A 22291-nucleotide genomic window follows, 5' to 3' on the forward strand; every position below is an offset into this window, starting at 1 on the left:
GGTTAAGCTGGAGCGCCAAGTTCTCTGTCCGCTCTGACAGCTGCAACGGGGAGTGAACGGCCGGGGAATTCCGGCCATGAACTTTAGCTTCTCTCTATGAACCGAATCAAACCATTTCGCAACCTTAAGATCTGTGTAAATTTCCCCTTTGACCTTCTCTGCTCGAATGAGAATGATCCCAGCTCCTCCAGTCTCCCCACATGAACTGAAGTCTCTCAGACCCAGTACCGTGCTGGTAAATCCCCCACCCCAGCACCCTCTGCAAAGCCTTGGCATCTTTCCCTGAGTGTGGAGCCAGAACTGGAACCCAGGCTCCAGCTGCTGCCGTTCCAGTTTAACTGAGATCTCTTGCTTTTCTATTCTATGCCTCTGGTCACAAGGTCCAGAAATAATTCTTCACACCTTTCCCTCCGAACAGGTTGCTGTCCTGTTCACCACTCTCAGTATTCTGTCTGCGTCCAAGGTGGTGAAGGTGGCTGAGAATTATGATGGTGAATTTCCCTGGTACCTATCGAGGGTAAGACTCCAGTTTTAAACATTAACAGAGAACTGAGTGAAAATTCCAGGTGGAGATTCAGTGCAGTACTGAGGGAGTGCCGCACTGTCAGAGGGTCAGTACTGAGGGAGTGCTGCACTGTCAAAGGGTCAGTACTGAGGGAGTGCCGCACTGTCAGAGGGTCAGTACTGAGGGAGTGCCGCACTGTCAGAGGGTCAGTATTGAGGGAGTGCCGCACTGTCAGAGGGTCAGTACTGAGGGAGTGCCGCACTGTCAGAGGGTCAGTACTGAGGGAGTGCCGCACTGTCAGAGGGTCAGTACTGAGGGAGTGCCGCACTGTCAGAGGGTCAGTACTGAGGGAGTGCCGCACTGTCAGAGGGTCAGTACTGAGGGGGTGCCGCACTGTCAGAGGGTCAGTACTGAGGGAGTGCCGCACTGTCAGAGGGTCAGTACTGAGGGAGTGCCACAATGTCAGAGGGTCAGTACTGAGGGAGTGCCGCACTGTCAGAGGGTCAGTACTGAGGGAGTGCCGCACTGTCAGAGGATGGGAGGAGTGGTGAGTAGTTTTGGGGTGAGCGGTGGGCGAGTAATGAGTACAGGGTCAGTGTGGGGGTGGGAGGACTGGGTGGGGGTGGGGGGGACTGGGTGGGGGTGGGGGGAACAGGGTCAGGGTGGAGGGACTGGGTGTGGGTGGGGGGACTGGATGGGGGTGGGGGGAACAGGGTCAGGGTGGGGGGACTGGGTGTGGGTGGGGGGACTGGGTGGGGGTGGGGGGAACAGGGTCAGGGTGGAGGGACTGGTTGTGGGTGGGGAGACTGGGTGGGGGTGGGGGGAACAGGGTCAGGGTGGGGGGAACAGGGTCAGGGTGGGGAGACTGGGTGGGGGTGGGGGGAACAGGGTCAGGGTGGGGGGAACAGGGTCAGGGCGGGGGGACTGGGTGAAACAGGGTCAGGGTGGGGGGAATGGGTGGGGATGGGGGAACAGGGTCAGGGTGGGGGGACTGGGTCAGGGTGGGGGGAGTGGGTGGGGGTGGGGGAACTGGGTGGGGGTGGGGGGGAACAGGGTCAGGGCGGGGGGAACAGGGTCAGGGTGGGGGGACTGGGTGGGGGTGGGGGGACTGGGTGGGGGTGGGGGGATTGGGTGGGGGTGGGGGGAACAGGGTAAGGGCGGGGGGAACAGGGTCAGGGTGGGGGGAACAGGGTCAGGGTGGGGGGAGTGGGTGGGGGTGGGGGAACTGGGTGGGGGTGGGGGAACTGGGTGGGGGTGGGGGGAACAGGGTCAGGGCGGGGGGAACAGGGTCAGGGTGGGGGGACTGGGTCAGGGTGGGGGGAGTGGGTGGGGGTGGGGGAACTGGGTGGGGGTGGGGGGAACAGGGTCAGGGCGGGGGGAACAGGGTCAGCGTGGGGGGACTGGGTGGGGGTGGGGGGACTGGGTGGGGGTGGGGGGACTGGGTGGGGGTGGGGGGAACAGGGTCAGGGCGGGGGGAACAGGGTCAGGGTGGGGGGAACAGGGTCAGGGTGGGGGTACTGGGTCAGGGTGGGGGGAGTGGGTGGGGGTGGGGGAACTGGGTGGGGGTGGGGGGATCAGGGTCAGGGCGGGGGAAACAGGGTCAGGGTGGGGGGACTGGGTCAGGGTGGGGGGAGTGGGTGGGGGTGGGGGAACTGGGTGGGGGTGGGGGGAACAGGGTCAGGGCGGGGGGAACAGGGTCAGGGTGGGGGTACTGGGTGGGGGTGGGGGGCTGGGTGGGGGTGGGGGGAACAGGGTCAGGGCGGGGGGAACAGGGTCAGGGTGGGGGTACTGGGTGGGGGTGGGGGGAACAGGGTCAGGGTGGGGGTACTGGGTGGGGGTGGGGGGGACTGGGTGGGGGGACAGGGTCAGGGTTGGGGGAACGCTAAAACTCCAATTACTTTTCAGGAAACATTTGTAATTTCAGATTGAAACAGATATTGTTGGTGAATTTGGGACCTCGTTAGTTGATGATCACAATGGAACGTTTGGGATTGATAACCAAGATTTACTCTTCAGTCTGAAGCCTTTCGATCGGGAAGAACAGTCTCGCTATGAGCTGCAGGTTTGTAAAAGTCAAGCTGATTGTATGTTGCTGCAGAGCGCTGTGCTGTGTCGCTGCTTTCACACTGACACCTCCCTCTCTGGCTGTTATTCCTCCATCTAGACCACACACACACTTGTCATGTTTCTCTCTCAGCCATGTACACGGGCACAAGTATCACCGGATTAACACAGGTGGAGGCCATTTGCACCATTTTGCCATTGCTGGCCCTTTGGTAGAGCCAGCCGCCCCCCAGCCCCCCCTTCCAGCCACCCCTCCCTCCCCCTACCCCCCCCACCGCCCCCCCCCCTCCCCCCGTAGCCTGTCACTCTTTTCCCCCTTCAAATATTTATAAAAAATCTTTTTGAAAGTTCCTGTTGAATCTGCTTCCACTGTCCATCAAGCAGCACCTTCCAGATCACAACACGCTGGGTAAAAAATGTTTCTTAAACCTGTCTTTTCTGGTTAATGACCTTCCTGTCACAAAAAACAGTTTCTCTTCATTTATTCTTATCAGAACCACTCAGGACTGTGAACACTTTATCAAAGCACCTCCAGCTTCCGTGTTGGAAGCGGATTCTAACTGGCCTTATCCTGGGGTTGCTTTTCATAGAATCATAGAATCCCTACAGCGCAGAAGGAGGCCATTCGGCCCATCGAGTCTGCACCGACCACAATCCCACCCAGACTCTATCTCCATAACCCCATGCATTTACCCTAGCTCGTCCCCCTGACACTAAGGGGCAATTTAGCACGGCCAATCCACCGAACCCGCACGTCTTTGGAGTGTGGGAGGAAACCGGAGCACCCGGAGGAAACCCACACAGACACGGGGTTAAAATTGTACTTCTCATTTTGTTTCTCCTTTGTCCTAGGTGAACGTTACAGATGCTGAGGGGAGACAAGTGGATGATCCCATTTCTATTACCATCATTGTTTCCGATCGGAATGACAATGCTCCACAATTTGAGCAGGAGTTGTTCTTAGCAAGGGTTCACCAGGGAGCTCCTCCAGGTAACACAACGCAAGCCCAGAGACAAAATATCACGGCAGATTCTGCAAATCCGAAATAGAAATTACTCAAAACAATCACAAGTCAGCGAATTGCAAACTCTTGACTCTTCTGCCCGACTGATTGGGAATAATAACTGGCCAATCACTCAGTTAATTAAGGAGATTTACGAGGATGTTGCCAGGACGAGAGGGCCCGAGTGGGCCTGAGTGGGCCTGAGTTGTAGGGAGCGGTTGGCCGGGTAGGACTTGGGAACGTAGGAGAATGAGGGGTGACTTTATTGAGGTGTCTGAATAATAAGAACATAAGAACATAAGAAATAGGAGCAGGAGTAGGCCATCTAGCCCCTCGAGCCTGCCCCGCCATTCAATAAGATCATGGCTGATCTGACGTGGATCAGTACCACTTACCCGCCTGATCCCCATAACCCTTAATTCCCTTACCGATCAGGAATCCATCCATCCGCGCTTTAAACATATTCAGCGAGGTAGCCTCCACCACCTCAGTGGGCAGAGAATTCCAGAGATTCACCACCCTCTGGGAGAAGAAGTTCCTCCTCAACTCTGTCTTAAACCGACCCCCCTTTATTTTGAGGCTGTGTCCTCTAGTTTTAACTTCCTTACTAAGTGGAAAGAATCTCTCCGCCTCCACCCTATCCAGCCCCCGCATTATCTTATAAGTCTCCATAAGATCCCCCCTCATCCTTCTAAACTCCAACGAGTACAAACCCAATCTCCTCAGCCTCTCCTCATAATCCAAACCCCTCATCTCCGGTATCAACCTGGTGAACCTTCTCTGCACTCCCTCCAGTGCCAATATATCCTTCCTCATATAAGGGGACCAATACTGCACACAGTATTCCAGCTGCGGCCTCACCAATGCCCTGTACAGGTGCATCAAGACATCCCTGCTTTTATATTCTCTCCCCCTCGCAATATAGGCCAACATCCCATTTGCCTTCTTGATCACCTGTTGTACCTGCAGACTGGGCTTTTGCGTCTCATGCACAAGGACCCCCAGGTCCCTTTGCACGGTAGCATGTTTTAATTTGTTTCCATTGAGATAGTAATCCCATTTGTTATTATTTCCTCCAAAGTGTATAACCTCGCATTTATCAACGTTATACTCCATTTGCCATATCCTCGCCCACTCACTCAGCCTGTCCAAATCTCTCTGCAGATCTTCTCCGTCCTCCACACGATTCACTTTTCCACTTATCTTTGTGTCGTCTGCAAACTTCGTTACCCTACACTCCGTCCCCTCCTCCAGATCATCTAATGAGGGGAATAGATAGGATGAATGCACATCGGGGGTAGTTTCCCATGTGCAGTATTTCTCTGTGATTCTGTGACTCTAATCCAATCAACTAAATATATCAACCAATTAACTGAGCAAAGCAAACTAGCTATTCCACCAACCTAGCCAATCAATAATTCAGTTGAAATAGCAAGCCAAATCTCCCACCCTCGCAAAGAATGAACCGAGCTACTACTGCTTAAAAATACATTCCCAGGATGTGGGCACCGCCGGCTGGGCCAGCATTTGTTGCCCGTCTCTAATTGCCCTTGAACCGAGTGGCTTGTTTGGCCATTTTAGAGGGGCAGTTTTAAGAGTCAACCACATCACCCGTGGGGAATTTGGTGGTAACTGTTCCATTTTAACCCCACCTGAAATCGAGCATCGATGTGCCGTTGTTGGCAGGAGGAAGGGAGGGTGACCCATCACCCCGATTCCCAACCCCTGCCTGTGGCGGGAGCTGCACCGTAACCAGCTCCCTCCCCAAACAGCACCCTGTTCACCCAGGTGGGTGAGGGGCCTGCGGGACAGAGACCCCGGTCCTCGATGTGGGAGGTGGAATCAACTGATCTGCCAAGGACTGAGGCAGAACCGAGAACCCCGTGTTCTGTCTCTGTTCCTCCCAGACACCACACTCTCACCCTGAAGTGATGAATGGTTAACTTATTGGGAGCTGGTTGGCTCCATTTTAAGCTCCTTTTATCTCTGTTTTCTTTTAACTGCTGGATATCTGTGAGTGATTTATATCCACGGGAAAGCACTTATCTATCCCTGGCCCAGAGCCTTTCATATTTCGGTAAAGGCACAGATATTTTAACTCTTTAAAGCAGAGATGTGCGTTCCAGATTCATCATCAATTTTTTAAAAGTTAAAGGAAAAACTTGAAAAACCACCTTTCACCAGTTCAGATCTCAATGAAGCTTTATTTCCATTCGCCGGCTGCACCCAGCATTTGCTGCCCATATAAATAAAAGCAAATTACTGCAGATGCTGGAATCTGAAACCAAAAGAAAAAATGCTGGAAAATCTCAGCGGGTCTGGCAGCATCTGTAAGGTGAGAAAAGAGCTGAAGTTTTGAGTCCAGATGACCCTTTGTCAAAACGTTGCCCATCAACTTATTACCCATCCCTAGTTGCCCTTGGAGGGCAGTTGAGAGTCAACCACATTGCTGTGGCTCTGGAGTCACATGTAGGCCAGACCGGGTAAGGACGGCAGATTTCCTTCCCTAAAGGACATTAATGAACCAGATGGATTTTTCTGACAATTGACAATGGTTTCATGGTCATCGGTAGACTTTTAATTCCAAAACTTATCAAATTCAACTTTCACCATCTGCCATGGTGGGATTTAAATCCTGGTTCCCAGGTCTAGCCCTAGGTGTCTAGATTCCTAGTCTAGTGACAATACCATTATGCCACCGCCTCCTTGAAGTGTAGTTACTGCTGTAATGTAGAATATGCAATTTGTGCACAGCAAGATCCCACAAACAGCAATGTGAAATTGACCAGTTTGTCTGTTTCACTGATTGAAACATAAATATTGGCCAGGACACTGACAGAGCAGACAAGAGCATAGATAGGGTAGACAGGAAGAAATCTTTTCCCATGGTGGAGGGATCGGTGACCAGGGGGCAGAGATTGAAAGCAAGGGGCAGGAGGGTTGGAGGGGATGTGAGGAAAACCTTTTCCCCTAAAGGGTGGTGGGAGTCTGGAACTCGCTGCCTGAAAGGGTGGTGGAGGCAGAGAGACCCTCACAACATTTATGAAGTATTTCGATGTGCACTTGTGACGCCAAGGTATACAAGGTTATGGACCAAGTGCTGGAAAATGGGATTCAAATAGTTGGGTGGTTTGGTTTGTCTTTGGCCAGTACAGATGAGATGGGCTGAAGGGCCTTTTTCTGTGCTGTACACAACTATCACTCTATGACTGAGATCCACCACCATCCCCGCTTCAAAATAGTGGCCGTGGGATCTTTTAAGTCAACCTGAGATGGTGAACAGAGTCTCAGTTTAATGTTTCCTCTGAAAGATGGTACCTTTGACAATGCAGCACTCCCTCAGTACTGGGAGGGAGGAAGAGGAGAAGGGATAGAGGGAGAGAGGAGTGAGGAAGGGACTGAGAGGACAGGAGAAGTGATGGCAGACCAAGGCTACAAGTATCTCTGTAGTTTGAGGTTAGAAAGCCACTCTCTTTATAATCAATGGATCCTGTTTTGGCATGTGGCTATTGGTTGAGAATGAGATGTGATCTCACACCCGTGCTGTTGTGTCTCAGCAAGGCATTATGGGAGAAAATATACAGAAAGATATTTTCTTCTTAAAAAATGGTGAATAATCAAATCTGTTTGATTTGCAGAGATACATCCCCAGCTTCATATAGTTACTTAAAAATAAAATAGTCACTAAGAAATCCACCAGGAATTCAGGAGAAACTTGTTCACCCAGAGAGTGGTGAGAATGTGGAATTCATTAACGTAGGGCACTGATGGGCAACCCAGGCTAGTGAGTGTCCCTCCTCCATCTCAGTGGGCCACAGGATTGAAATCGGGCTTGTTCACTAACCGTGACACCATGAATAAAATTAAATACATTTCATACACGTCAAATATTTCATACCGAGTTATAGAAAATGCTTAATTATTCAGATTAATTTCAAATGGTAAATACAAAAGAAATATTGACACTTTGGACACAGAGGGAGCACACGGCTCTCACTCAATGTTGTGAGCAATCAGCACCACCTCATTTCGCTTGTCCTTGCTTTATGTGCGAATCACTCCAGTCACACTGGTAGGAAAAAAATTACACGGGTGACAGCGGAATGTGGCAACTCTGTGTGTGGGCAACGGTCAACAAAATGTCTCCTTGGCCGCACTCAGCACCCAGATGGGTCGCATGTGGCCCCAGGCCACAGGCTACTCACCACTACCATGGGAAGTGAATGTGAGGATTGATATATTTAAAGGGAAGCTGGATAAACGAGGGAGAAAGGAATCGAAGATAATGAGGAGAGAATGAGATGAACAAAGGTGGAAGGTGACATGTGATGTCTAACTGGCACAAGGCAGTTGGGTTGAATGGTCTGTTTCTGTGCTCTGGGAATCGATTTAAACCTATTTCTTGTTGTAGGATACCGGATTCTGACCACGCCGGCCACTGATCTGGATGACCCCTTGTTGCCCAGTGGTGACCTTCGCTACAAAATCCTCCGGCAGGATCCAGCACAACCCTCTGATAAAATGTTTATGATTCATTCCCAGAATGGTGACATTACACTGACTTCAGACGGTATGGTTTCTGTCTCTGGTTCTCTCTCTCTCTCTCGTTTTCTCTCTCTCTCCCTCCCTCTTGCTCTCTCTGTCTCTTTTTGTCTCTCTCTCATTCTCTCTCCAGACTGGTGCAATGGGAAACAGGAACTCCCTGTTGGAGACCCATCAGCCTCTGTCCCAGGCATTCCTGAGAATGTGCCTTGAACAAATCCCTCTAAAACCTGGTGTGCCTCCAGGAAGAATCAGTGAGGAATTCTGGTCTAATCTCATCCACTTTTATTCATTTTCATCTTCTCCAAGCCTCAGGCAGTGGGGGAGATGAGAAAGCTGCGTACGGCATTGATGGTGATGTAGTGACACTAGACTAACGATCTAGAGGCTGGGTTCAAATCCCTCCACGGCAGCTGGTGCAATTTAAATTAAATTATTTGAAAGTTGGTCTCAGCAACATGATAGTATCACCAATTGTTGGAAAAACCCATCTGGTTCACTAATATCCTTTAGGGGAGGAAATCTGCCGTCCTTACCCGGTCTGGCCTACATGTGACTCCAGAGCCACAGCAATGTGGTTGATCCATCATTACCCTCTGAAATGGCCAAGCAAGCAACTCAGTTCAAGGGCGACTGGGGATGGGCAATAAATGCTGACCCAACGATGCCCGCATCCCATGAATGAACACAAATGATGAGGGTAGATGGCCAGATGCTTGGTCAAATAGGTAGATTTTAAGGAACATCTTAAAGGCGACAAAGAGGTGGAGAGGATTCGGCCCAATCTTTGGCTGCTTAGTTCTTCAATTATAAGGTCAGCAGTGGGGATGTTCGCTGATGGTTGCACAATGTTCAGCATCATTCGCGACTCCTCAGATACTGAAGCAGTCCATGTCCAAACACAGCCAAATGCTCATATCCAGGCTTGGGCTGACAAGTATCAGTCAATGACCATCTCCAACAAAACAGGATCAAGCCATCACGCCTTGACATTTAATGGCATTACCATAATTGAATCAACATCCTGGGGGTTACCATTGACCAGAAACTGATCTGAGCTAGCATTATAAATACCAGGGCTACAAGAGCAGGTCAGACACTAGGGATCCTGTGGTGGGTAACTCACCTCCTGACTCCCCAAAGCCTGTCCACCATCTACAAGCACAAGTGTGATGGAATACTCCCCACTTGCCTGGATGGGTGCAACTCCAACAACACTCAAGAAGCTCGACACCATCCAGGACAAAGCTTTATTGCTATTCATCCACAAATACTCCCTCCCTCCCCCACTGGTGAACAGTGGCAGCCGTGTGTACCATCTGCAAAATGCACTGCAGGAACTCACCAGGGCTCCTTCGATAACACCTTCCAAACCCATGTCCATTACTATCTAGAAGGAGAAGGGCAGCCGATATATGGGAACACCAACTATTTCCTATGGGAGCCAGTTTCACACTCTCACCGCCCTCTGGGTAAAGAAATTCCTGCCTAATTCCTGATTGGATTTATTAGTGATTGTCTTATATTTCTAGTCGCTCATTTGATTTCACCGACAAGTCTTCTCTACATCCACCCAAAGAGCACCCACCCCCAACCCCCCACCCCCCCGCCTTCCCTCCTATCAGGTCACTCTTTTCTGGTTCGCTCGCATGATGCTTATCCCCCAAACACAAAAAACTTTAATCACAGCCACACTCCTGTAATCAGCTGACCCGGGATTGACTTGTGTCTGATATTTGTGACTCTCTGCACTGGAGAAAGCTCACTTATGAAGGAGCTTGACGACTCTTTGAATGAAATCCCAACATCGGCAAGAACATGACCTTCACTGAATAAGAAAGCGCACAACAGCAACCAGGCATGTAATACAATCCTAACAATACCCGCAGTTCCACAGCATCTTATCAGAAGAAAGCAATTTGCTGTTATACACAATGGGTGACTCTGGCTGTATGCTGGCTGCTGTGTGTCAGCGAGGAGCAGCAGATGACTCATCCTTGCTGTGTTTTGCTGCTAAAATGATGTCTATTCATTGTGACTCCTTCATCAAAGCTGCTAACAATTGTCGCTGACAGTTGTTAGAATGACATGTTGGTACCGTCAAGGTTGGCGGCTGTGACATGTGGCCCCATCAGCTGATTTATTGGTGTAAAGAGGAGGAGGTTGGGCAGACGTTGAATCTTTTTCAATGAGAGAAATGTCGGCTTTTCAACCCCATTCCCTCCCACCCCCTTGCGCCAATTCAATTCAGACATTGTTTTCTTCGCTCTCTGTGACACACTGATTACTAACCAATGCCTCAACCTCATCTCAAACCTCGTGAAGTTCCTCGCCTCTCTGTTCAAATCAGCTCCAATATTTACTCTCCTTTGTTTGAAGCGCTCTTTAATTTATTTTGTCCAACTCATAACCGGGGGTCCAGAATCTCGAATACAATTTCACCGATAAATCTGGAGCAAAATTTCCCTCCTCTTGTTGAAGCCACCTGATTTCCATTTCCACGTGTCTTTCAGATCAGGAGCTTTTTGTAACGGGCAGGCCATAGAACATAGAACATAGAACAGTACAGCACAGAACAGGCCCTTCGGCCCACGATGTTGTGCCGAGCTTTATCTGAAACCAAGATCAAGCTATCCCACTCCCTATCATCCTGGTGTGCTCCATGTGCCTATCCAATAACCGCTTAAATGTTCCTAAAGTGTCTGACTCCACTATCACTGCAGGCAGTCCATTCCGCACCCCAACCACTCTCTGAGTAAAGAACCTACCTCTGATATCCTTCCTATATTTCCCACCACGAACCCTATAGTTATGCCCCCTTGTAATAGCTCCATCCACCCGAGGAAATAGTCTTTGCCATCAGAGGACATGGCAAAGCACACAAAGACACCATTCAGCTCATCAAAGTTATACTGGCTCTTTTGAAGAGTTGTTCCAGTTAGTCCCATTCCTTCACTCTTTCCCCAGACCTCTGCAATTTTTCCACCTTTGACTGTTTATCCAATGACCTTTTAAAGGTTACGACTGAAGCTGTATCCATTAATCTATCAGTACATTCGGATCATAAACACTCTCTGCGTCACAAAGATTTTCCTGTTTCACTGGCATTTTGTTCCAATCACCTCCAAGCTGTGCCCTCTCAACTTTGACCTTCAGTCACTTCTAACAGTTTTAACACTTCCAACATGTAGCTTTGGAGAGAGTGTAAAGAAGGTTCACCAGGATGCTGCCTGATCTCGAGGGTGTTGGCTATGAGGTGAGGTTGAATAAACTCGGATTGTTTTCACTGGAAAGACGGAGGCCGAGGGGAGACCTGATAGAGGGCTACAAAATGATGAGAGGCACAGACAGGGTGGATAGTCAGAGGCTTTTCCCAAGGATGGAAGTGTCAATTACAAGAGGTACAGGTTCAAGGTGAGAGTTTAAGGGAGATGTGTGGGGGATGTTTTTCACACAGGGAGTGGTGGGTGCCTGGAACGCGCTGCCAGAGGAGGTGGTGGAAGCAGGAACACTAACAACATTTAAGAGGCATCTGGATGGGTCCATGAATAGGGAGGGAATAGAGGGATACGGACCGTGGAAGGGGAGAAGATTTTTTTTTAGTTTAGTTAGGGCATCATGATCGGCACAGGCTTGGAGGGCCGAAGGGCCTGTTCCTGTGCTGTACTTTTCTCTGTTCTTTGTTCTCCTCCTTTACTCTGTCTAATCTTGTTGTGGCTTTAAACCCCTCCATCCAATCTCCTTTCTACCTTAAGAGGATTGTTCCAGCTTTCGTTTTGTCCATTTCTTGCGGAGGACGAATACTTTTGTCTCTGATATTTGTAGGTGCTGAACTGTTGGACCCGAGCCGTATTAACGAGTATATCCTGAGGGTGCAAGTTAAAGATATGGGGAACCAAAACCAGGGTCACTATACACATGTGGATGTCATCATCACCGTTACAGACAACCTCTGGCTCCCTCTGACAAATGTCTCTGTGCAGGAGAACCATGAAGGGCCCTATCCTCGTGCTATCTCAAAGGTAAGGAACACGTCACAAGAGCTGGGGGACACAAAGGAGGAATTGCCCTGATGCAGCGTCTGTCAGGTTTTGCGATTAGATGCAAATATTTCCTCAGTTGCGCCCTCACTGGGACTCCTGTAAGTGGAGCCCAAGCTCCTTACTCACTGAAATGCTCTCTTCCTAGCCCAATATCTAGGTAAAGCTGTCACAAGGCCCAGGGCCTGAATACCCTCCATACACCAGCTACCGGGAGGTGCTACCAGTTGATTCCCTTTTATCAATAGCAAATAATGTGGATAGGAGAATATGTGGGGGGTGGAGTGGGGGGGAGAGGGGGAGGGAGAGGGAGGGGGTGAGGAATGGGAGGAGGGTGGGGAGGGGGAGGTGGGGGGAATGATGAGAGAGAGGGTGAAGATGAGGGACTGGGGGAGGGTGAGATAACGGGGAGTGACGAGGGGAAGGTGAAGGGAGGATGAGGACGTTGGAGAGGGTAAGGGCAAAAGAGAGGGCAAGGGTGAGGCGGAGAGCGAGGGGGAGAGCGAGGGGAAGTCAGAAGAAGAGCTGGTTGAGTGGGGGGGAAGGGGAGAGGGGGGATGGGGAGGGGGAGGGGTGTAGGGGGAAGTGGGGAGGGGGAACTGGGGGAGGGAGGAGTGGGGGTTGGGGAGGGGTGGAGGGAAGGGGAGGGGGCAATGGGGGTGGGGGGGAGCGGGGAGGGTGAGGGGTGTAGGGGGAAGTGGGGAGGGGGAACTGGGGGAGGGAGGAGTGGGGGTTGGGGAGGGGTGGAGGGGGCGTGGATGGGGGGAAGGAGGGAAGTGGAGGGGGGATGGGGAGGGGGAGGGGTGTAGGGGGAAGTGGGGAGGGGGAACTGGGGGAGGGAGGAGTGGGGGTTGGGGAGGGGTGGAGGGGGAGTGGATGGGGGGAAGGAGGGAAGGGGAGAGGGGGGATGGGGATGGGGAGGGGGAACTGGGGGAGGGAGGAGTGGGGGTTGGGGAGGGGTGGACGGGGAGTGGATGGGGGGAAGGAGGGAAGGGGAGAGGGGGGATGGGGAGGGGGAGGGGTGTAGGGGGAAGTGGGGAGGGGGAACTGGGGGAGGGAGGAGTGGGGGTTGGGGAGGGGTGGAGGGGGAGTGGATGGGGGGAAGGAGGGAAGGGGAGGGGGCAGTGGGGGTGGGGGGGAGCAGGGAGGGTGAGGGGTGGACGGGGAGTGGATGGGGGGAAGGAGGGAAGGGGAGGGGGCAATGGGGGTGGGGGGGAGTGGGGAGGGTGAGGGGTGGACGGGGAGTGGATGGGGGGAAGGAGGGAAGGGGAGGGGGCAATGGGGGTGGGGGGGAGCGGGGAGGGTGAGGGGTATGGTAACCAACTCCAACATAAGCCAGAGACGCTGTTATTTTTCTAGTCTTGAGCTTTTTTTGACATTTAGTGAAACCAAATCTCAGCGATAGCAATCTGTATTTAAATATAGAATCCAGCAGAGGTAAGTGGAGAAGCTGAGCTAATTCTGGACAGAAAATTCAATAAAGTATTTCTTTTTCTGGACTGAGATAGTCTAATTATTTACAGCTTTGTCAAGGAAATATCGACCAGCGATGGGATTTCTCCTTTAGAGGGTTTGTTATTGTAGATGCAGAGACAAAGCGAGTGAGCCCTGTCTCAATGTTCCAGTATTTTTATTTTATAAACACTTTTACCTGCAGCTCAGAGTGTAGCCACTGAACTCTCCCCCTCTCCTCCTCACTAAAATCAGTGCCTCCACCTCCCTCTTCCCCCTGGTCCCATCTCTTTTGCTTCATCATGTCTATCGCTTTACTTTTTGCTCTCTCTCTCTCCCTCTCTCTCTCTCTCCCCACTCCCTCGCTCTGTGGCACACTGGCTCAGTGGTTAGCACTGCTGCCTCACAGCGCCAGGGACCCAGGTTCGATTCCAGCCTCGTGTCGCTGTCTGTGTGGAGTTTGCACATTCTCCCTGTGTCTGCGTGGGTTTCCTCCGGGTGCTCCAATTTCCTCCCATGGTCCAAAGACGTGCTGGTTAGGATGATTGGCCATGCTAAATTGACCCTTAGTGTCCCAGTGGGTCAGGAAGACCAACAGGGTAAATATGAGGGTTTGAGGGATAGGGCCTGGGTAAGATGCTCTGTCAGAGGGTCAGTGCAGTCTCGATGGACCAAATGGCCTCTTTCTGTACTGTAGAGATTCTATGATTCTGTGATAACCTGAGCACAGAAAGATGGGTTTGAATGGTTCTCTGTGGAAGTCTTGGTCTCAGTCTCTGAACCAAACGGATCAGTAGTGATTGAGGGTGTTGGTTGAGGGATTGAGGTATTCATTGAGGGATTGAGGTATTCATTGAGGGATTGAGGTGTTGATTGAGGGGTTAAGGGTGTTGATTGAGGGATTAAGGTATTCATTGAGGGATTGAGGTATTCATTGAGGGATTGAGGTATTCATTGAGGGATTGAGATGTTGATTGAAGGATTGAGGGTGTTGATTGAACAATCTGTAAGTTTGATGGGATCTGAAGAAGTGACCGTGGGATTTCTCATTCGCACTGACAGTGATATGTTGATGATATGATGATGGTCACCCTATTATAGAAAGGATATTATTAAACTTGAAAGAATGCAGAAAACAATTACTCGGATGCTACCGGCACTTGATAGTTTGAGTTATAAGGAGAGGCTGAATAGACTGGGACTTTTTTCTCTGGAGCGTAGAAGCTGAGGGGTGATCTTATAGAGGTCTATAAAATAATGAGGGGCACAGATCAGCTAGATAGTCAACATCTTTTCCCAAAGGTAGGGGAGTCTAAAACTAGAGGGCATAGGTTTAAGGTGAGAGGGGAGAGATACAAAAGTGTCCAGAGGGGCAGTTTTCACACAGAGGGTAGTGAATGTCTGAAACAAGCTGCCAGAGGTAGTACTAGAAGCGGGTACAATTTTATCTTTTAAAAAGCATTTAGATAGTTACATGGGTAAGATGGGTATAGAGGGAAATGGGCCAAATGCGGGCAATTGGGACTAGCTTAGGGGTTAAAAAAGGGGCAGCATGGATAAGTTGGGCCGAAGGGCCTGTTTCCATGCTGTAAACCCCTGTGACTCTATGACTGTATGTTGTTGGGATGCGCAGGTGAAGGGCACTGTTTAATTAAGTACCCAGAGCACTTATAAAGAGAGACTGCTGAGACACGGGGTTATTGGGTAGGAAGCAGACACGTGCAATGCTGCATTCTGTGAATAAACCTATTCTGAAGCAAAATACTCATGTCTAGTTTCATGCTTCAGCCACTGGGCTGGGTTTGAACGAACACAGAACACTTAGTCTCAGGAAAAGTTACATCAAAACACAACTGGTTCTCAAAATATCCTGCCCCTTCTCCAGTCTGGGCCTATATCTGACTCCAGCCCCACATCAAATACATTGACTTTAACTATCCTCTGGGGCAGCCAAGCAAGGCAAGTCATTTGTATCAAATCCCATCCCCCCCACTGTCCCTCCCCCTCCCCCTTCCCCTCCCCCTCCTCCTTCCCCCTTCCCTCTGAAGGTGTCATGTGTGTCTCAGTGGGCGGCACTCATGCTTCTGATGTAGAAAGTTGTAACTTTGAGTTCCACTCCATGACCTGAACACAAAATCCAGGCGGAATTGCAGTGCGTTACTGAGGGAGTGCTACACTCTCACACAGTATGGTTGCCAACTCTGGTTGGACGTATTCCTGGAGTTTTCATCATCTGACTTGCTCCCAACTTCCCTGCTCCCCTATTGGTTACCCCGGCTTCCCAACAGATTCTTAAAAGCCATCCAATCGGGTAACAGACTCTCAAACAGCCCCAGGCTCTCCCCAGAGAAAGCAGGGGAGTTATCACTCGTGTCCTGGTCAATATTTATCCCTCAAACAACATCATCAAAAAATGATTATTGGTTCATTATCACTTTGCTGCTGTGGGATCTTGCTGTGTGCAAATTGGCTGCGGCTTTTCCTAAATTACTCCACTGATCTCACTTCTAAAATACTTCAATTGTTATGGAGCATTTTGGAATTTCCTGATGCTGTGAAAGGTGTCATAAAAATGCACTCTCTTTACTGTGTTCCGTGTTTCTTGGCTCTCTCTGTATCTTGTTACTTGTTTATTAATTATGTTTATTAGTATGTTAGTGGTGAGCATTAACTGGGGATTTACTTATGTCTCTATAAATAGACATGGGTTGAAAGGCTGGTGTTGGTTTAGGAGGTATATGCTTGCAATGTGTATCTCTGAAAATAAATGCTTATGAAAGTGAGTAAAGATTGGCTCCGGGTTTTCCAGTGGCGAGGGGTGCATTCAACCGGAATCCCACTGACAACGGGGGGACCTGAAGATTGTGGGACCGCCTCTGCCGCTGTGAAACATGGAGCAGGTTGCACAGAAAACCCCACCCCTCATCTCTTTGGATCATTTGTCAAAATTGGGGCAATCTCGATTCGAGGACACAGTCTCACCCCCTATAAACATCCAAACTTGTTGTATCTAAATGCCTTACAACCAGAGAGAGGAGATACTCACCGGTGTGGACTGGACTGCCACAGTGTTCCAAATGGACAGGACAGTGTGAGAATCTACTTCACTTCCCAATGACCCTGTCAGAAAGAGTTCAATCTCATTCTAACCTCCTGGGATGACTTGGTCTTAGACTTCAGTCTGGGGTTAAACAAATAACTGATATTTAAATAGTACCTTCCACAACCTCAAATTTTCCAATATGCTCAATGGGCAGCACGGTATCACAGTGGTTAGCACTGCTGCCTCACAGCGTCAGGGACCCGGGTTCAATTCCCGGCTTGGGTCACTGTCTGTGTGGAGTTTGCACGTTCTCCCCATGTCTGCGTGGGTTTCCTCCGGGTGCTCTGGGTTCTCCCACAGTCTGAAAGAAATTCTCCCTCAGTGTACTCGGACAGGCGCCGGAGTGTGGTGACTAGGGGATTTTCACAGTAACTTCATTGCAGTGTTACTGTAAGCCTACTTGTGACACTAACAAATAAACTAAAACTAAATGTTGTAATGTGGGAAATGTAGCAGCTAATGATCCCACAAACAGCTGTTTTCAGTGATGTTGGTTGACAGTTAAATATTGGAGGAGACTGGGGAGAAGTCCCCAACTCTACTCCCCTCCCCTTCCTCAGAATACGGTCATGGGATCTTCTATTTTTATCTGAGAGGCTAAACTGGACTTGATTTACATACAAATACAACCCCTACAGTGCAGAAGGAGGCCATTCGGTCCATTGAGTCTGCATCGACAACAATCCCACCCAGGCCCTATCCCCAAAACCCCACATATTTACCCTGCTAATCCCTCTGATATACATATCGTGGGACACTAAGGGGCAATTTAGCACGGCCAATCAACCTAACCTGCATGTCTTTGGACTGTGGGAGGAAACCAGAGCACCCGGAGGAAACCCACACAGACACGAGGAGAATGTGCAAACTCCACACAGATAGTGACCCAAGCTGGGAATTGAACCTGGGTCCCTGGCGCTGTGAAGCAGCAGTACTAACCACTGTGCAGCCCGTCTTTAAAATCTTATGTGAAAGACAAATCCATTGAGAATGCAGTGGTCCCCCTGGTGAGGCAGGCTTGGTGTAGATTCTGTGGTCCAGTTTGTGGAGGGGACTCAGATTCTCTGACTCGAAGACATGTATGTGACCAGCCACATTGCTACTGGCGCCGATGTCACAACGCGCTGGTGAGTTCTCTCGGGAGTAACCGGGCAACGGTTCAACAAACGAGAGATGGAAGGTTCCGCTTTGCAAAACCTCGCGATGGCTGTGTGTGACATTTCCACTCCATCTGACGAAGGAGCAGTGCTCCGAAAGCTTATGGTATTTGCTACCAAATAAACCTGTTGGACTTTAACCTGGTGTTGTGAGACTTCTTACCGTGTGTGTTAGAGTCAGAGGCTGTGTCTTGTTTCTGCTCTTTAGGTTCAATGGAACAATGATCGAGTGAATTACAGGCTGGAGTCTAAGCTGCCATATCCTGAGGAACTTTTCATCATCGACAGAGAAGGCAACATTTACTTAACCCAACCTTTGGATTGGGAACAAGGAGAGAAGGTAAAATATCATAAAATCAGAAAGTGCAGGAGGCGATTCAGTCTATTCAGTCCGAGGTAAAGTTGCCATACTCCCAGATGTCCATAGGCTGCTCTCCCCTTTGACAGGGAGAGTGGCTGCTGGTGATTTAACCTGAGGGTCACCACACCTCAGGCGAGGGGCAAGGTTGAGAAAGCGGAGCTTTCTGTGTCCTCTCATTACTGACCTTCCTGCCAGTGGAAACAGTTTAACCCAGCCACTCTTATCAAATCCCATTCTGATATGAACACCCTGATTAAACACTGAGAGGGGAGACATACAAATGGGTCCAGAGGGGCAATTTTTTCATGCAGAGGATGGTGAGTGTCTGGAACAAGCTGCCAGAGGTGGTAGTAGAGACGGGTACAATTTTGTTTTTTAAAAAGTGTTTAGACAGTTACATGGGTACGATGGGTATAGAGGGATATGGGCTAAATGCTGGCAATTAGGGCTAGCTTAGTGGCATGGACAAGTTGGGCCGAAGGGCCTGTTTCCATGCTGTAAACCTCTATGACTCTATGACCTTCGGATCGATTCTGAGGAGGCCTACTGGAATGTTCTGAGGAGGGATATAGGATGGAATAGGGTTGGATTGTTCCCCTCGGGATAGTGGAGATTATAGAGAGCTCTTCAAAGGTTTAGATAGAGAAAAACAATTCTCTGTGGTGAGTGAGCCAATAACTGGAGCTTCTTGATTTAAAATCATTTGGTAAAGATCTGGGGAGGAGACAAGGAGTCATATTTTCATTCAGCTGCCGGGATCTGGAACCCTCGGCCAGCTGATTTCATTAATAAGTGGAAAAGAGAGTTGGATCAGTTCCGCTGATGTGGAAATTACAGAGCTACAGTTAGAAGCGGTGATGTGGGACTGTTCTTTCAAAGAGCCAGCACCGATACCAGGTTGAATGGCCTCCTGCAGTGTTATAACTCAGCTGTCACTAATCACTTCCAGAATGTGGTAAAAGTGCTCCTCAGGACAGCATTGACTGGGCTGTGATATCTCCCATGGCTGATCAGCCTGCCAGCATCCTCATTAGTGAGGGTTTGGATACCTGGGTGAAGGGGCGGAGCCCAGATTTGCTCTGTCAGGGGGGGCGGGATAGAGAAATTGAGAGAATGTGGTTATTAAAACCCTGAAGAGGTTTGTAACGGTGTTTGTATAAGGAGTCAACTATTACCCATGTCTAAAGCTCTGCCCTCCTCCAATGCATGTAGGAATTATACAGTAAATGGTAGAACCCTTAGGAGTATTGACAGGCAGAGAGATCTGGGCGTACATGTCCACCAATCACTGAAAGTGGCAACGCAGGTGGATAAGGTAGTCAAGAAAGTATACGGCATGCCTGCCTTCATCGATCGGGGCATTGAGTATAAAAATCGGCAGGTCATGCTGCAGCTGTACAGAACCTTAGTTAGGCCTCATTTAGAATATTGTGTACAATTCTGGTCGCCACACTACCAGAAGGATGTGGATGCTTTGGAGAGGGTACAGAAGAGGTTTACCAGGTATGGAGGGTATTAGCTATGAGGAGAGATTGGATAAACTCGGTTTGTTCTCACTGGAATGATGGAGGTTGAGGGGTGACCTGATAGAGGTTTACAAGATTATGAGGGGCATGGACAGAGTGGATAGTCAGAAGCATTTTCCCAGGGTGGAAAAGTCAAGTACTGGGGGACATGGGTTTAAGATGCGTGGGGAAAAGTTTAGAGGAGATGTGTGAGGCAAGGTTTTTACACAGAGGGTGGTGAATGTCTGGAACGCGCTGCCCGGGGAGGGGGTGGGAGCGGGTACGATAGCGGCATTTAAGGGGCAACTAGATGAATACATGAATAGGATGGGAATGGAAGGATACGGACTCCGTAAGTGCGTATGGTTTTAGTTTAGTTCAGGCATCATGATCGGCGCAGGCTTGGAGGGCCGAAGGGCCTGTTCCTGTGCTGTACTGTTCTTTGTTTTCTTTGTTTTAGTACATGCTGCTAATATCTGCGGAGGATTATGATGGAACGCCTTATGATGAGCCGCTGGAGTTGGGGGTGACGGTAATAGATCAAAATGACAACACGCCAGTGTGTTCTCCTGAGAGTTACCAGGCAACAGTCCAGGAACAAGCTCCCAGAGGTGTGAAACCAGGTTTCTTTTCCTTTATTCTTTCATCGGGTGTGGACATCACAAACATTTATTGTCCATCCCTAATTGCCCTCGAACTGAGTGTCTCACTTGGCCATTTCAGAGGGCAGTTAAGAGTCATCACATTGCTGTGGCTCTGGGGTCACAGGTGAGCCAGACTGGGTAAGGACGGCAGATTTCCCACCCTAAAGGGCATTAGTGAACCAGATGGGTTTTAAGAAAAATCGCTGATAGTTTCATGGCCCCATCTCTGAGGCTAGCTTTCAATTCCAGATTTATTGATTGAATTTAAATTCTACCAGCCACTGTGGTGGGATTTGAATCCATGTCCCCTTGCCTCAGCCTCTGGGTTACTCATGTCACCATAATGCCACCTTCTTAACGTGGAGGGGGAATGCACATATTATAATTAACCCAACAGAGAACTTTAGTTGTATAGGAGCTTGGTTAGAGCACACCTGGAGCACTTTGTGCAGTTTTGGTCCCCTTACCTCAGAAGGGATATTGTTGCCATAAAGGAAGTGCAACAAAGGGTCACTTGACTTGTTCTGGGGATGGTGGGACTGTCTTATGAAGAGAGATTGGGCAAACTGGGCCTGTATTCCCTGGAGTTTCAAAGAATGAGAGGTGATCTGATTGAAAGCTGCAAAATACTGACAGGAATAGGCAGGGTCGGTGCCGGAAGATGTTTCCATTGGTTCGAGAGTCTAGAACCATGTGGCACAATTTCAGAATTAGGGGGAAGTCACACAGAGGGTTGTGAATCTTTGGAATTCTCTATCCGCAGAGGACTGTGGAAGCTCAGTCATTGGGTATGCTTAAAGCAGAGATTGAAAAGGCACAACAAGCACCCACACACAGCAATGTAATACAAGCCAACCCGCTTTCAGTGATGTTGGGAGAAGGGTAGAAATTGACCAGGACACTGGCGAGGACATCCTTTCTCAGAGTCAGCTCTGACGAAGGGTCATCTAGACTCGAAACGCTGGCTCCATTCTCTCCCCACAGAGGCTGTCAGACCTGCTGAGACTTTCCAACATTTTCTGTTTTTGTTTCAGATTCCAGCATCCGCAGTAATTTGCTTTTGTCTGGAGAAGGGAATTGGGTAAATAGCTGAATAGGAGAAATTTGTGGGGCTCCGGGGAAAAAGAGAATTACTCTTTCAAAGAGCTAACACAGGCGTGAGGGCTGAATGGCCTCCTTCGATGACACGATTCTGTGACTATCTCCTCTTTTTCCAGGTACACGTGTTGTTACCCTGACAGCAACAGATCAGGATGATCCCAGGACTGGGAACGCTGAGCTTTACTTCCGTCTCTATAGTCAGGAGCCTTGGAGTCCTCAGGAGAGGCTGTTCATAGTTGATGGTGAGGGGACCCTCAGACTGGCGAAGGACATGATCAGCTACACTTCAATAAAGTACCAAGTGACGGTTGAGGTCGCTGACCTGGCAGGACTGGAGGGAGGTGAGACACACTGAGAAACTCTTTCATCAGATTACAGAAAATGTGCAGACCATTCAGCCCATCTGCTCTGTGCTGTTGTTTAAATGCTCCACACGAGACTCCTCCCACCCCTCTCCATCTCAAACTAACAGTACAACCTTCTATCCATTAATTTCTCATTATTTACTCCATCAAAATCCTTTGTCAATTTGAACGCAAATAAATCCCCTCTTAATCTCAGTTTCTCCAGTCTCTCCGCATTCACGGATTTCCCTCGGCCCTGCTCCCATTCTGGTAAATCTCCTCCACACCCGACCCGAGACCTTGATAACCTTCTTAAAATCCAGTGGCTTTCCCCTGAGATGCATCTTACATGATTCACGGTGGTGTTCTGCATGAAAACATTTCTCCTTTAACTTCTGTACATCAAAGAAAGCATGGTATCCAATGCATCACCTCAACCATCGTCTGAGAGTCATCGCCTACTGCCACC

The 22291-nt window shown here is 49.6% G+C and overlaps 1 protein-coding gene across 1 annotated transcript in view; it reads left to right on the forward strand.

Annotated features, from left to right (window-relative positions):
- The window catches only part of cdh16 (cadherin 16, KSP-cadherin), a 59580-nt gene that overhangs the window by 9017 nt on the left and 28272 nt on the right, over positions 1 to 22291 (forward strand). The window contains exons 2-9 of the mRNA XM_078210447.1: positions 419 to 517; positions 2430 to 2567; positions 3422 to 3560; positions 7985 to 8143; positions 11941 to 12137; positions 18076 to 18207; positions 20194 to 20344; positions 21595 to 21819. Coding sequence (XP_078066573.1) covers positions 419 to 517; positions 2430 to 2567; positions 3422 to 3560; positions 7985 to 8143; positions 11941 to 12137; positions 18076 to 18207; positions 20194 to 20344; positions 21595 to 21819 — 1240 coding nt within the window. The remainder of the gene's footprint in view (positions 1 to 418; positions 518 to 2429; positions 2568 to 3421; positions 3561 to 7984; positions 8144 to 11940; positions 12138 to 18075; positions 18208 to 20193; positions 20345 to 21594; positions 21820 to 22291) is intronic.

This window comes from Mustelus asterias, chromosome 4 (assembly GCF_964213995.1).
Source record: "Mustelus asterias chromosome 4, sMusAst1.hap1.1, whole genome shotgun sequence".
In the NCBI taxonomy this organism is placed as follows: Eukaryota; Metazoa; Chordata; class Chondrichthyes; order Carcharhiniformes; family Triakidae; genus Mustelus; species Mustelus asterias.